At 49.2% G+C, this 15,694-nt stretch overlaps 2 protein-coding genes across 2 annotated transcripts; both read right to left on the reverse strand.

Moving 5' to 3' along the window:
- Positions 1 to 4,018: 4,018 nt before the first annotated feature.
- Positions 4,019 to 4,939, reverse strand: LOC102386554 (olfactory receptor 6F1-like). The gene has a single exon (XM_006037238.1). The coding sequence runs from the start codon at positions 4,937 to 4,939 to the stop codon at positions 4,019 to 4,021; it is 921 nt and encodes a 306-aa protein (XP_006037300.1).
- A 7,014-nt stretch (positions 4,940 to 11,953) lies between these two features.
- LOC102386803 (olfactory receptor 6F1-like) lies at positions 11,954 to 12,874 on the reverse strand. The gene has a single exon (XM_006037239.1). The coding sequence runs from the start codon at positions 12,872 to 12,874 to the stop codon at positions 11,954 to 11,956; it is 921 nt and encodes a 306-aa protein (XP_006037301.1).
- Between the last annotated feature and the right edge of the window lie 2,820 nt (positions 12,875 to 15,694).

A 15,694-nucleotide genomic window follows, 5' to 3' on the forward strand; every position in this document is an offset into this window, starting at 1 on the left:
GGGTGGAATATAACACAAGTGCGGGGGGCAAGGGGACCCTGGGAGATAATGGTACTTCCCTTCCCTGGGCACCCAGGAGAGTCGGGGAAAACAGGGGAGCAGAGGGGAGTCAAAGGGATTTTAGGTGAACATACACATATAACACAGACAAATCAACAACAGACTTGAAGCACGGGGTTCACAAAATATAAGATGCAGATCCCACAAAATTTGAGGCATAGTATTAGGCACTCCAGTGAGGCAGGGTAAAGAGGTGAGGGGAACCCACTTCCCAGTGGGATTCCTTTTTGCAAGAAACTCAACCTTCTGGTGCCCTGGTTGGGAATCAGACCTAGGTCTCCCACATGGCAGGCAAAATTGTGCTACTGAGCTATCAATGCCTGGGCTACTAGCTCCAGCTCCAGGGTCTAGTGCCTCTGGGATCCTCCATGTGCTGTCTGCACATTGAGTAACCCGGCTTCATGCCAGAGCGGGGTCGGAAAGAACCCAAGCTGCCGCCTGCAGCTCAGGGCTTTGATCCCTTTGGGACCCACTGCACACCGCTCCTGAGAGGGTAGGGGGCTGCGAATCAGGAGTGAAGGGCCGTGGCAGCATATGGTGAGGGCTATGCTAAACTGTTATATGGGGCCATTGCACCCAGCTCTGGGGTGTATCTCAGTTGTCCCCATACACTGTTATATGCAGCTGTTACACCCCAGACCTGGGCGAATCTCCGCCATTCCCATACACTGTTATATGTGGCTATTACACTCCAGAGTTAGGGCTACCCCATGGCATGCCTCTGTGGCACTGGGGGGGGCTCTCTTGGACACCCCTGGCCACATGGGCTGGACCAGATTAAATTTCCAGCTGTAACCCCAGCCCAAAATACATCCCAGTTCAAGGAAAAACAGAAAACTAGAAAAACCAGAGGCATGGCATGGGGTGGCCCAAGAAAGATTTCCACCTCTAATTCCAGCCCGAAAGAAATTCCTTATTTGAGCCCATACACTTAGTACAGTGGGCATGGGGGACTGTCAGCTGGCAGCCTGGCATGCACAAACCACGCTTTGGGCTGGCCAAGACTCTGGCCAGAGATGTCCAGGAGAGTCCCCCAGTGGCACACAGGCAAGGTGTCAGATGCCGGTGCACTCACTTCCTACCTGCAGCCCCCTGCCCCTTCAGCCCAGCTGGTGCCCCTCACTCCTGACCCACAGCCCCCTGCACTCCCAGAAAGAGGCAGCAATGTGACTGTCAGGCAGAGGAATGGCAAGCAGAGGGACAGGGACATGCTGCTGGGAACAAAAATAGGTTTAAAAGGATCAGGAGTACCAGGGAAGTGGGGCAAGCTTGGAGGGTAGAGGACAGGAAGGGGAACACGTATTGAAGGGGTCTGGTTGTAGACTGGGGGGGTATGACTGCGGGTGATCATGATCTGCCAATGCAGCAAGTAAAGATTAACATGCAAATAGTGTAAGTGAGAAGAACATTCCTCTCACTGAGCCTGGGATGTTTCTTTCTTCACCTCAACCCACACCACGGCCCTGCTTGGCGGGTGGGGATTTTAGCTCATGCTGGTCACTGTGTGGTAACTACAGGGGGAAAGGGAGTTGGAGTGGCCTGATCACAGCCCCCACCCCCAACCCCACTTTGAGAGAAGCTGTCCTGGGCAGGGGATTCCCAAGAAATCTTAATCAACCTCGATAACAACCCCAGGCCACCCCCACACTGGTTCTCAGCTTTGGAAAAAAATCCTGATTTTTGCCGTGAGGATACAAATGACATGAGACACGAGGCATCCAGACCCTTTGTGTACCCCTACATGTACCCCACACCCAGTGTCTGGTGCAGCAAGCATGGAGAAAAAGCGGGGGGGCAGAACTGCTTTGGGACCAGGCTTGAGTAGGGGACAGCCCCTTCAGGAGGCCTGAGGCACAGACCCCGAATACTAATCCAGACTTGTGAGGAGGAGGCTGGCAAACTCCCTCTTGCAGACCTTTGCATGAAAAGATTTCCCTCCCCAGCCAGCAGCGCCCCATGCAACAAGCACCCAGAAAAAAAATGGAGGCTTTGCAGGGGCGGTGGGCAGTACTGTGTATTAAACTAAAAAAACACCCCAAAATACATGTCTCTCAAGCAAAACCACCAACACCCCCCCCCCCCAAAACAACTTGGCATGACCCAAGAAAATAAACCAACCAAAATATCAAATATTGTCCTAAAATGCCACCTGGCAGTAAAGTAGTACTGAAAGGGCAGGAAGGTAAAATAGCTCTGACATGCCATCTAGCACATTTTACTATTTATAGCACAATAAGCCATTGTATGGTAAATCACATCCATGTTACTTATTCAGCCATCTTAAACTAAGAAAGAAAAATTAAACCGGGGACATTTTTAGTGACTAAATGCCAATTATGTGCACAAGGGTCCCAAGTGCCCCGCATGCTGTTGGGCCAGTCCGGACCTGTTCCATGGAGAAAGGACCTAGTCTGGCTCAGCCCCTGCTAGCAGTGACGAGAACCTGGGTACACCCAGAGTGGCCCGGACCTCCCTGAAGGTGCATGGCCCCAGGCTGCGACACGTGACACAGTCAGCGCCAGATGCCAGGTGGCTAGGGCCACACCACGCTGCATTGTGTTGTAGGGGGGCTCTTCTAGGAGGGCACTCAGCGCCCTGTGGCTGCTGCTGCTGCAGGCAGGTTGTGGGCTGTGCAGTAGGGCTGTGCAAAATTTCGCCACGTTTTGTTTTGAAGCTGTTTCGACCCATTTCGAGGTCGAAACAGCAAAATTGAAATGGAACAGATATAGTCAAAGCAGCCTCGAAACAAAATGAGGCAAGTCAAAACATTTTGCCGTTTTGACACTGTTTTCACATTGCGCCCTTAGGCTATAATGGGGAAAGACAAAACAGCCTATGACTTTGTCATTTTCCTGGCCTGCTTTGGATGAAACTTGCAGGGATGGTAGTGCCTTCTGAGGGCATGAAGCCTGCCAAGCTTCAAGAAGATAGGTGCAGGGGTTTGGGGAAACTGCACCCTGAACTTTTGAAAGCAAAACTCATGTCACGTATATATGTTAAGCCACAGCAGGGTCAAAACTGCAGCCATGCTAGCCCTTGTGGAGGTCACAAAGCCTGCCACATTTCAAGGAGATCGGTGCAGGGGTTCGGGGAAAATGTACCTCAAGCTGTGGACAAGCAAAAATCGTGACATGGGTGACACTGTGTGTGTTAAGGCACAGCAGGGTGAAAGCTGCAGGGATGGTAGCCCCTGCTGAGGCCACAACGCCTGCCAGTTTTCAAGGAGATACGTGCAGGGGCTTCTTTGGGCTGCTTTGTCCTTCCCCATTATATCCTATAGGCGAAACATAGAAACAGTTTCACCGTTTCAACCCTGTTTCGACGGTACAAAACAGAACAGCTCTTTCAAAATGAAACAAAAGTCAAAACAAAATGCTGCTTCATCCAAACACTGGTCAAAATGGAACGCTGCCATTTCGCTCAGCCCTACTGCGCTGCTGCAGGGCGGTTGTTGCAAGGTAGAGAACCCAACCCTCCTGAGCAGCCCACCACCCATACACAGTCCTCCACACCCTCACAGCCTCCACCTCCAGTCCCCAACACCCTCAGTCTCTACTTCCTTGGAACAGAGCCTGGGTACAGGTCACACTGCAGCCTGCACCACTCCTGCCTACCCGCATACTGAGCAAGCATGGTAGACCACTGGGGTAATGGGCAGGCATAGAGATACTCTGGCTGCATGCCAGAGCATCTCTTTGGAGGGGCCCACCCCAGCTGGCTTCATGGCATGCTACAGGAAAGTGCCTTGCAGGTTTACCTTTTTCTGCAGGTTATTTTTTGATACCTGGATTTCCAGGTGTCGAATTTAGAGCCTGTACTGCAAATGTGCAGTGCGGGGAACATTCTTTTGTTCCCAGCGTGCCACTTGCGGTGTCTCAAACTGCTTTGAGATGCCGTGAGAGGCACATATGTGCTCATCTGGATGCATCCTTTATTCCCATGCTATTTGAAAACCACTTCACATTCTACTGAATGCCTTTCTAAAAGCTTCCTTCACTTCTTTGTTCCTTAGAGTGTAAATGAAAGGGTTTAGCAGTGGAGTTATTATAGTATTAAAAATGTTGATGAACTTGTTCCTGTCCAATGCATTTGCCGCAGAAGGCTTGACATGCAGAAAAATGGCAGAGCCAAACCAGATAGTCACAACGGTGAGATGGGCAGAGCAAGTGGAAAAGGCCTTTCTCTGCCCTTGGGCTGACCGAATTTTCAAAATGGTGGAGATTATGTAGATGTAGGAGATCGAGGTTACAGCACATGAGACCACGACAACAATAATTGACACACAGAATGTTGCCAACTCGACAAGACTAGTGTCAGTGCAGGACAGAGCTATCAAGGAATTCATGTCACAAAAAAAGTGATTGATAATGTTCGGGCCACAGAAAGACAGCCTGGATAATAGGAATACTAGCACAGAGATAGCCAGAAAACCACTCAGCCATGAGGCAAAGGCCAGCTGAGTACAGAAGGTGCTATTCATGAGGGAGCTATAGCGCAGGGGGTGGCAGATAGCCTGGTAACGGTCATAGGCCATAACCGCTAGTAGAAAACACTCTGTAGAACCCAAGGAGAGAAGAAGGAACAATTGCAAGATGCAAGGAAAGAAAGAAATGGTTTCGCTGTTCCCCAGCAGGATGCCCACAGCTTTGGGAACACAGGTTGTGGTGAACCAAATCTCCAGGAAGGACAGGTTGCAGAGGAAATAGTACATGGGGGTGTGGAGGTGTGCGGTGGTCCACACCAAGGCTATGATGGACATGTTCCCTATGACCGTCAGGCCATACATCATAGAAAACACCATGCTGAGGGAGAAGAGGAAGTACCACGTGCCAGGAAATCCCAGGAGGATGAACTCTTGCACATTGCTGTTGTTCTCCATGCCTACCCCAGCCACAGGATCCACCTGTGAAAACATGAGAGATCATAAGGCATTTAAACATCAAGAGCAGACTTGTGGTTGGTGTTACCTCAAAAATTCGTGTATAAGTTCTGCCCAAGTATGGTCAAAGTTATGTTATGGAAGCAGAGGAAAGTCAACAGTCAACAGCACACAAAGTAGTCAGATAGTGAGGGCTATACCTCCTCCTCCTAGCTGCTATTCATGTGTTTCATTGGGACTGTCTACATGAGACCCTTTACTAGACATTAGAGCAAATTACTGCACAGTATGTGTCAGCGTCTACACATGCAGATGCTTACCGCACAATAATTTTTTCTAATCACAAGTAAATTTGCTACCTGTCAGTACAGGTAGCAAATTTACTTGGGATTACTTACTGCACTATATGGCATGTGTAGATGGCTGACTGGGAGTAAACTGACTTCTAGTCGGCCGGGCTACAGAGGGTGGGAGATTGCTTCCGGGCCCTGGGACCTGCCTGCTGCTGGGGAACCAAAGCCCGGGCAGGGACTATACCCTCATGCCCTGGTAGCAGGGAGTTCCCAGCCCATGCTCACAATCATGGAGTGAGGACTGAGGAGATTGTTCCAAGATGTGGCTCCTCTATCACGATCATGGAGTGGGGACTGGGAACAACCTGTCCCTCGCAGTACTTTGTGATCATGGAGCTGGTCAGGGAACAGGCTCCCGAGCCTCCTCCCCATGATTGCAGAGTGGGGATTTGTAGCTGTCTTGGTCAGGGAAGGTCCCAGCCCCATGCCCCTATCAGACGATTGAGGCATGGGGCTTGCAAAGAGCTGCAGGGGAAGGGCAGGTACCAGCCCCCTTCCCCAATCCACTAGTGGAGCAGCTGGCAGTGAGCAAAATTTCAGAGGGAAGGAAAAATATTATTCAATAATTGTATAACAATATTTTATAATGATTTAATTTGGCAAATCACACTGAGTTGCAGATGCCAGATTATAGGTCTCCTGGCTCGGGTACGGATCACATGGTTTTGAAACTCCTATCTCCAAGGTCTTGGCTTCACAAAGGATAGTCAGGTAGCCCTGAGAGCTACAACTTGAGTCTGAAATTTCACAGATCTTCCAGGTACCAACGAAAAGAGCAGTGAACCAAGGTTTTGGGAGGACTAGAGCTCCCGGCGTGTCTGGGTTCTTGGCTTGGTAAGAGGGACTTCAGTAGCCCAAACGTCCTCATTTCTGGCTATCCCACATAACAGCAGGGACCCTGGATGGTCTGGTGTTATTAGTCTGCCTGGAGGTTGCATACTCAAGTAACGGATCCTACAATCCCAGGATACACTACAGCCCATGAGGTAGACTGGAAATCGACCAAGAAAGTGCCTTACATTTCTAAGATGTTTCTTCAAAGAAACTCAAACATTTTTCTTTAACAAATCTGCATTTCCCAGCAAAGCCTGGTTTGTCAAAAGATTCCTAAGAAACTTCATTTGGAAGTGTGAGTCCTACTGAAATCCAATATTACTTCAAAGTCACTGACATTTAATACCGCTTGAATATCCTAGCACACATTCTAGTAATTTTTCTTCTGGTAATATGCTAAGCCAGCATATTATTAAGAATTATTAAGTAGCATTATTTCCCCCATTTTACAGGTGAGGAATCTAAGGTGGGCTCACGAACAGCTTTGACCAAAGCAATATGATATATGGACAGAATACAAATTCTCAGCTTGCAATTGTGCATCTAGAAATGCTGAACATGTGCTGAATGGAAAACCTTTTAAGGTTTTGATTTTTTCATAATTCCCTCCCTCCGCCAATTTAAGAAATATTTCTAGTTGATGAAAAAAATATTATCAAAAAAGTCCAAATGGGATCTGCTACTTACACAGATCACAAAAAACAGTATTTCCTTTTGACTTCAGGCTATAATAAAGGGAAGCAATATAGCTATTCTGTAAGCATACATTAAGTAGTCTAAGATAGGGCAAAGTTTTAGCATCATGGAAGGACTTTGAGTTAGTATCGCCTGTAGGATGCCTATTTATTAATATAATAAACTCTAAATCAATAGTAAGCTGAAAATAGGTAGTGGATCGCGCTACCATCTTTGTCAATGGACCGTGTCAGTGCACAGTTCCTGTACTTGTCATCAATACTTTTCTCTCCAAAGCAGACACAATGCTTTTGGTTGTTAATAACTGATGCATCATAAAGCTTTGTTCCCAGCAGCATGCAACAGTACAAGCACGCCTGGTTCGCAAGCATATTAAAGTTATACCCTTCTAGGATGTTGAAAAAGGCCTGGGAACATGTCATTTTCCTCCATAGTATAAAAGAGAACCTCACATTTCCAAGTCAAAATACAGTAGCAAATTATACCCTTCTTCCATCAGCAGGCAACACCCTTCATCCCCATCCAACCTGTTTATCTGTACCCACCTCATTAATGACACGGAGCTCAAATTGGTTGCAGGAAGGAGGTTGTTTTATATTTGCCTTCTTGTTAAAGAGCCCTTGAGATTTTAAACTCAAGAGAATATCATAGACTTCTTTGGAACATGCAAGATGGTCACACAGTTACGATTTACTCCTGCCTTGGCTAAGTAGTTCCTACACTGTGGGGGTTTCAGTGTTTCAAATCAGTATGTCTGTGAAAGAAAGCCAGGCAGTGAAAATGGAAATGGAAGCATCAGGGGGAAAGGGACAGGCTTGGGGGGGGGGATGTAGTAGCACAGGTAAAAGTTCAGAGGTATCTGGGCAGTCAGTTGTCTGGCAGGTTGCAATGTGTCCGAATTCCAGTGTGTATATGGAGTCCATGAGTTTCTGTACCTACTACCTAGGAGACTGATGAAGTGAAGTTCATAGGCCCGGCTGTGAAAAATGGTTTGTAATTTGTTCCCTCTCAGGATCGGGCCTGAGAGACTGGGGGGCACAGTGGTTTTTTGGTTAGAAATGTGCCCCACAGGTAGTTGGGTATTGTTGCGTTTGATAGATCCTGGTGTGCAGTTTGTGGGGGTACTGGAGATAGTTGGTGGTTTTCATGTTTCGAGCTGTAGGAAGTTGGCTTCAGTTCTGGTGATGAGGTTAGGTGCTTGTTTGAATGTACAAACCACTTTTCAGAGCTGGGCCTATGAACTGCACATCATCAGCCTCCTAGGTAGTAGGTGCAGAAACTCATGGATTCAGTACACACAGTGGAGTTCTGGCACACTGCGACCGGCCGGACATCTGCCTCCCCAGGCACCTCCGCACTTTTACCTGCGCTGTTTCATCCCCCTTTCCCTCCCCTCCCCACCCAGCCTTTCCCTCGCCCCAATGCCTCCATTTCCATTTTCACTGGCTGGCTTTCTTGCCTGCATTGCATGTCAGGCCAGCCTCTGGCTTCTTTACTATTCCTTCCATCCAGGACCAGGAGACACACGAGCTGCAGGTACTTCCTCATCCTGACAAAGGGTTTTTCAACCCGAAAGCTTCCTAAGAGATATTTCTTTAACTATTCCATTTTTTCATAATAAACACATGAACATAAAAACACAAGATAAGCCATCACACACCACGAGTAATATATATCCAGTGCAACATCTTTACTTCTTGCTTTCAATTCCTTTATAACAAAAAAGGCTCTGTGACAGTTTGGCTAGGCTACCAGAGATGCTGCTGGTGCTACTGGTGCTGATTGCTGAGTTACCCAAGTCATTTTTACCTGCTGCCGTTTACAGTGGTGGACTGGACTGAGGCTATAGGGGAGGAGGAGCCTCACTGGGGCACACTGCCATGTTGTGCAGAGGCCCCAGTGCCAGGAAGGGCGCACGTGACACACACACTGTGTCACCCACCGATGTCATGAGTTTTGCCTGCGTGCAGCCACAGGTGCAGGGCCCCAGAACCCAGACTCCCCCTGCATCTATCTCCTTGAAAGCTGGCAGGCTTTGTGGACACAACAGGGCCTAGCAGGCCTGTAGTTTTCACCCCCAACCCCGTGCCTTAACACGCACAGTGTCATCTATGTCCTGAGTTTTGTCTGTCAGCAGCTTGAGGTGCAGTTTCCCAGAAACCCCTGCGCCTATCTTCTTGAAACTTAGTACACTTTGTGGTTTCAGCAAGAGTTACCATTCCTGCAGTTTTTACCTTTCTGTGGTGTAGGACACACATGTGACATGAGTTTTACTTTCACAATTTTGAGGTGCAGTTTCCCAGAGCCCCCTGCATCTATCACTTTGAACCTTGTCAGGTTTCATGCATTCATCAGGAGCTACCATCCCTGCAAGTTTCATCTGAATCAGACAAAAAATGACAAAGTTATAGATAGTTCATCAATTCCCCATTATACTCTATGACTGAATCTCCAAATCTCTTCGAATCAGCTCCAAACCTTCTGCAGTCGATTCGGCCGAATCGAATCAGAAATGTGATCTGAATCTCTGAATCAAATTGCTGGCATACGAATTGGCCAAATCTGAATCTGAATTGAATAGTTCCCTATTTGCACAGGCCTATCATATAAGCCAAGTTCTTCCAATGTCCTTCAATGAGTGAAGGTGTCTATTCCCCTGTCCCTCCTAGTAGCATTTCTTTGTCTCTTTTCCAGAATGAATTGATCTACCTTGAACAAGGGTAACCAAATTTGTAGTAACAGGACCTTGTACAGTGGCTCTAAGTCTTCATTCTCCCATCACAGATTTCATAGACGTTAGGGCTGGAAGGGAAGTTGAAGATCATCAAGTCCAGCCCCCTGCCTGGAAGCAGGAAGCCAGCTAGGGCCAAAGGATCCCTGTAAGATAAGCATCCAAATGTTTCTTGAATGAGTCCAGAGTAGGTACCTGCATCACTTCTGGAGGGAGTCTATTCCAGGCCTTGGGGGCTCGGACAGTAAAGTAATTTTTCCTTACGTCCAGCCTAAAACGGTCTTGGAGGAGTTTATGACCATCAGTCCTTGTTATCCCTTGTGGGGCTCTGGTTAACAGATGTTCCCCCAGATCCTGATGCACACCCGTTATGGCTAGGCAGCCACCAGGTCCTTCCTGAGCCTGCGCTTTTCTAGGCTGAAGAGTCCCATGGCTCTCAGCCAATCTTCATATGGCCTGTTCTCCTGCCCTCTGACCATGTGCGTGGCTCTTCTCTGGACTCTCTCAAGCTTCCCGACATCCTTCTTGAATTCTGGATCCCAGACTTGGATGCAATACTCCAGCTGCGGCTTCACCAAGGCCGAGTACAGCAGGAGGATGACATCCTGAGATGGACTTGAGAAGCATCTATAGATGCAAGCCAGAGTTTTGTTTGCTTTACCAGCTGAGACATCGCACTGGTGGCTCATTTTCATCTTGTGGTCAATCATGACCGCAAGTCTCTTTCAGCCATGGTGCTAGCAAGCGTAGCACTGCTGAGCCTATAAGCTTGCTGCAGGTTTTTTTCCCCATGAGGTGGAGTGCCTTGCATTTATTGGCATTGAATGTCATCAGGTTTGTATCTTCCCACTTACTAAACTTATCCAAGTTGGCCTGGATCACTAGCCTGTCCTCAGGTGTGGACACTATGCCCCAAAGTTTAGTGTCATTGGAGAACTTGGCCAGTGCACTTCTGACACCAATGTCCGCATTAGTGATAAAGATGTTGAAGAGAACCGGTCCAAGGACAAAGCCTTGGGGGATGCCACTGGTCATGAAGTGCCATAATGATTCGCTACCATCGACCACTACTCTCTGGGTCCAACCTCAGAGCCAGTTTCCCAGCCATCACACTGTGGTGTAGCCAAGGCCACAGCTGGCCAATATTTCCATGAGGAGAATATAGGACACCAGCTTGAAGGCTTTTTTGAAAGTCCAGATATATGATGTCAATCTCTTCTCCCTTGACAGCTGATATGTCACCTGGTCATAGGAGGAGATGAAATTGGTCAGGCAAGACCTACCCGTGACAAACCCATGCTGGCTGTCCCTCAGGATGTTGCCATCAGCCAGCTTATCAAGAAGGGTCTCGTTGATAATTTTCTCCAGAATCTTACCAGGGACTGAGGTCAAGCTGATTGGCCTGTAATTCCCAGGACTTACTTTCCACCCTTTCTTGAAGATGGGTACCACATTGGCCTTCTTCCAGTCTTCACGTATTTCATCATGAGTTTTCGAATATTTTTACCAATGGTTGGGCTATGACACCTGCCAGCTCCTTGAGTACTCTAGGGTGTAATCTGTCAGGACCAGCTGACTTGAAGGTGTCCAGCCTCTCAAGGTGATCCTTTATTAAATCAACACCAAGGCTGGGTATAAATACGCCCTCACCGTGGCTGCTAAAGCCTGCTAAGTTTATGAGAGATAGGTGCAGGGAGTTTGGGGAAACTGTACCCCAAAATCTTGAAAGCAAAACTCATGTCACGTATATATGTTAAGCCACAGCAGGGTCAAAACTGCAGGCATGCTAGCCCTTGTGGAGGTCACAAAGCCTGCCACATTTCAAGGAGATAGGTGCGGGGTTTTGGGGGAAACTGCACGTCAAGCTGCGGACAAGCAAAACTCATGACGGGGTGACACTGTGTGCGTTAATGCACAGCAGGATGAAAGCTGCAGGCCTGCTAGCCCCTGCTGAGGCCATGAACCCTACAAACTGTCAAGGAGATAGGTGTAGGGCTTCTGGGTTCTGGGGTGTACATCTAGGGCTCAGTGAACAACTGTTTACCAGGGCACCCTTGGGGAAAACTAGGAGTAATGGTCACAGTCTGGACACTCTGGTTGTGAAGTAATTTTTCATAATGTTGAGCCTGAAATGATTGTGAAATGATCTTCCAGGAGTTTATGACCATTACAAGTTTTCCCCAAGGGTGCCCTAGTGAACAGTAGTTCTGGTTAGGAGGTCTGTAGTAGATTCCTACTATGGTGTCCCCTGTGCCACGTTCCCCATGTATTTTAACCCAGAGGGATTCCAGTCATCCTCCCTGGATGCCAATGTCAATTTGTAGAATTGAGATGCCACAAGAGGCACATGCGCGCTTGTCTGGACATGCCTATTATGCCCATGCTATATGAAAAACAACTTCACATTCTTCTGAATGCCTTGCTCAAGGCTCGCTTCACTTCTTTGTTCCTTAGAGTGTAAATGAAAGGGTTTAGCAGTGGAGTTATTATAGTATTAAAACTGTTGATGAGTTTGTTCATGTCCAGTGAATTTGGTGCAGAAGGCTTGACATACAGAAAAATGGTGGAACCAAACCAAATAGTCACAACGGAGAGATGGGCAGAGCAAGTGGAAAAGGCCTTTCGCCGGCCTTGAGTTGACCGGATTTTCAATATGGTTGAGATTATGTAGATGTAGGAGATCAAGGTTACAGCACACGAGGCCACGACAACAATAATTGACACAAAGAATTCTGCCAACTCAACAAGACTTGTGTCAGTGCAGGACAGAGCTATCAAGGAATCCATGTCACAAAAAAAGTGATTGATGATGTTAGGGCCACAGAAAGACAGCCTGGATATTAGGAATGCCATCAAAGAGATACCCAGAAAACCACTCAGCCATGCGGCACAAGCCAGCTGAGTACAGAAGGTGTTGCTCATGAGGGAGCTATAGCGCAGGGGGTGGCAGATAGCCAGATAGCGGTCATAGGCCATAACAGCCAGCAGAAAACACTCTGTGGAGCCCAGGGAGAAAATAAGGAACAATTGCAAGATGCAAACGGTGAAAGAGATGGTTTGGCTGTTTCCCAAGAGGACGCCCACGGCTTTGGGGACACAGGTTGTGGTGTACCAGATCTCCAGGAAGGATAGATTGCAGAGGAAGTAGTACATGGGGGTGTGGAGACGTGCGGCGGTCCACACCAAGGCTATGATGGACACATTCCCTATGACCGTCAGGGCATACATCACAGAAAACACCACACTGAGGGAGAAGTGGAAGTACCACGTGCCAGGGAATCCCAGGAGGATGAACTCTTGCACATTGGTGTGGTTCCCCATGATGACCCCAGCCACACAATCCACCTGTGAAAACATGAGCGATCACAAGACATTTAAACATCTAGAACAGATTTCTGTGTGGTGTTTCATGTGTAACTTCTGTCCAAGTATGGTCACCCTTTCGAGCGTCTGTTATTGAAGCAGGGGGAAGTCAACGGCCAACAGCACACTAAGGTGTCATATGATGAGGGTCCCACCTCCTCCTCCTTGCTGCTTTTCTTGACACTCAGTGGGCCTGTCTACATGAGACCCTTTACTAGACATTAGAGCAAATTACTGCACAGCATGTGTCAGTGTCTACACGTTCAGATGCTTACTGCACAGTGATTTGCTCCAATCATGAGTAAATTTGCTACCTGTCAATACAAGTAACAAATTTACTTGTGACAGCTTACTGCACTGTACGGCACATGTAGTCGGCTGACCGGGAGAAAATTCATAGATTGTATGGCCAGAAGGGACCTTCGAAGATCATTGGGTTCAGCCCCCTGCACCAAGCAGGAAAGATAACTGAGGGTCAGGTGACCCAAACAAGGTGACTGTCTAGTCTCCTCTTGAAGATTTTCAGGATAGGTGACTGCACCACCTCTAGAGGGAGCTTATTCTTCAGTCTTGGCACCTTGACTATGAACAAGTTTTTCCTAATGTTGAGCCTGAATTTGGGCTGTGTGAAGCTTCGGGTGGTGATTCGATTCGGCCTGATTCAGTGGCCGAATCTCCAAATCTGAATTGAATCAAGGGACCAAATTAAAGGTGTGAATCGATTCAAAGCTCTCCAAATCTTTGGCAAAGATTAGGAGAGCTTTGATGATTTGGACAGTCCCTGGTGGCTGCAGCAGGGAACTGCAGTCACTCCAAGCTGGTAAGTACTAGGGTGGGGGAGGGGACCATAGGGGGGACCGCTCCTGTTCCCCCAGCCCCCACATGACAGTGCCCGCCTGCCCCAGCTCCTGGTACTTTAAAAAAAAAGCCCTGGTGATCACCGGGTGCTGCAGGGCAGGGGGGCGATCCCCACTACCCCATTCTCCATGGGGGTTTCTGCATGAGCCCCCTCAACCCCCTCTGCTCCCCCCGCTCCCCCACAGCTGCCCTGTCTTCCAGGGCTCTGGCCCTTTAAGAAAAATAAAGGTGAGAAAAGCCCTGGGACTCACCACCCCGGATGCCACCTTGGGGCTTTGGGGGCTCATGCAGAGCCCCCCACATGGCGCGGGGCAGCGGAGGGCAGCGGGGATTGCCCTCTGCTGGCAGGAGCGGTGAGTCCCAGGGTTTCTTCAGGGTTTTTTTTTCTTAAAGGGCCAGAGTTGGCTCATGCAGGGCACCCATGGGAGGGTTGGGGGAGTTGGGGGAGCAGGGAGGGGAGTTCAGGGGGTCATGCAGAGCCCCCCCATGCAGCATGGGCAGTGGGGGTTAGCGGGAATCGCCCCCCCCCCCAGCAGCACCTGCTGCGCTGGGGCTTTTTTTCCCCCAAGTGCTGGGAGCTGAGGCGGGCAGGACAGCCATTGCCCATTGAGAGAGGGGCGGGGGATGGGCCTGGCCTGACTGATTCGGAGATTCGGCTCTTGCCGTATCTCCAAATCAGATTCGGCTGAATCAAATCAGGACAGTGATTCGAATCACAGAATTTAATCACTTTCCCCCAAACCGGCCAAATCCAAATCCAAAGCAAATACTAGCCACTTCTCCAAGGCCTAGCCTGAATCAGTCTTCCAGGAGTTAGTGGCCATTACTCCTGGTTTTCCCCTTGGGTGCCCTGGTGAACAGTTGCTCACTGAGCCCTTGATGTACTTCCCTAGTATAGAAGTAAGCTGCTACCAGGTCCCCTCTCAGCCTTCTTTTCCTCAGGCTGAAGAGTCCCAGATCCCTCAGCCTTTTCTCGTATGGCTTGCCTTTTAAGACTCTGATCCTACAGGTGGCTCTCCTTTGGACTCTGTCAAGCTTATCCATGCCCTTATTAAAGTGTGGTGCCCAGAACTGGACACAGTGCTCCAGCTGCAGTCTCACCAGTGCTGAGTAGAGCAGAAGAATCACCTCCTTGGCTTTGCTAGAGATGCACCGATTGATGCATGCCAGAGTATTATTTGCCCTGCTGGCTACAGCACGGCACTGCCAGCTCATATTCATACTGCGGTCTATTATTACTAGGGCTATGGGAAATTTCGTGGAGGGTTTTGTTTCAAAGCTGTTTTGATACATTTAGAGCTCAAAACAGCAAAATTGAAATGAAACAAAAAGCAGTGAAACAGCTTTGAAATGAAATGAAGGCACTCAAAACGTTTCAAAATGTTTCGAGTTTCAAAGCAGCCCAGTGGTGGGAGGCAGGGGAGAGCCAGGGCTGTGCTCCGAGTGGCTCCACAGCCCCAGGTGGCTCAGCCCAGTGGGGAGTGCAGCCCTGGCTCTCAATGCCTCCCGCCACCACGCTGCACTTCGTGGGGCTGACGGAGTTGATCCGAGAGCAGCACTAGCTCTGCCTGCTTCACGCCACCCGGCTGCACTCAGATCGGCTCCACCAGCTCCATGGAGTTCAGCCCAGTGGCAGGAGGTGGGCAGAGCCGGTGCTGCGCTCTGCTTCCCACCACTGGACTGAGTTTCATGGGGCTGCAAGACACTGGGAGCTGAGCCCGGTGGTGGGAGGCAGAGCGCAGAGCAGCAGCAGCCTTCTGTCATCTGGCAGGCAGATCAGGGGCCTGCCCACATCCCTGGGAGGTCTGTGGGGGCTCTGCTGGACTCCTTCCGGGGCTGCGGGCCCCTGATCTGCCTGCCACCTGGGGCAGGAGCAGCCTCAATCTTCCCCGCGCTGGGGGCGAGCTGCGCTCAGCACCG

Source organism: Alligator sinensis, unplaced genomic scaffold (assembly GCF_000455745.1).
Source record: "Alligator sinensis unplaced genomic scaffold, ASM45574v1 scaffold427_1, whole genome shotgun sequence".
NCBI classification, from domain to species: domain Eukaryota; kingdom Metazoa; phylum Chordata; order Crocodylia; family Alligatoridae; genus Alligator; species Alligator sinensis.

Bases quoted from the DNA above. Each gene is read 5' to 3' on its own strand.
- LOC102386803 (XM_006037239.1), bottom strand. From the start codon at position 12,874: ATGGGGAACCACACCAATGTGCAAGAGTTCATCCTCCTGGGATTCCCT.
- LOC102386554 (XM_006037238.1), bottom strand. From the start codon at position 4,939: ATGGAGAACAACAGCAATGTGCAAGAGTTCATCCTCCTGGGATTTCCT.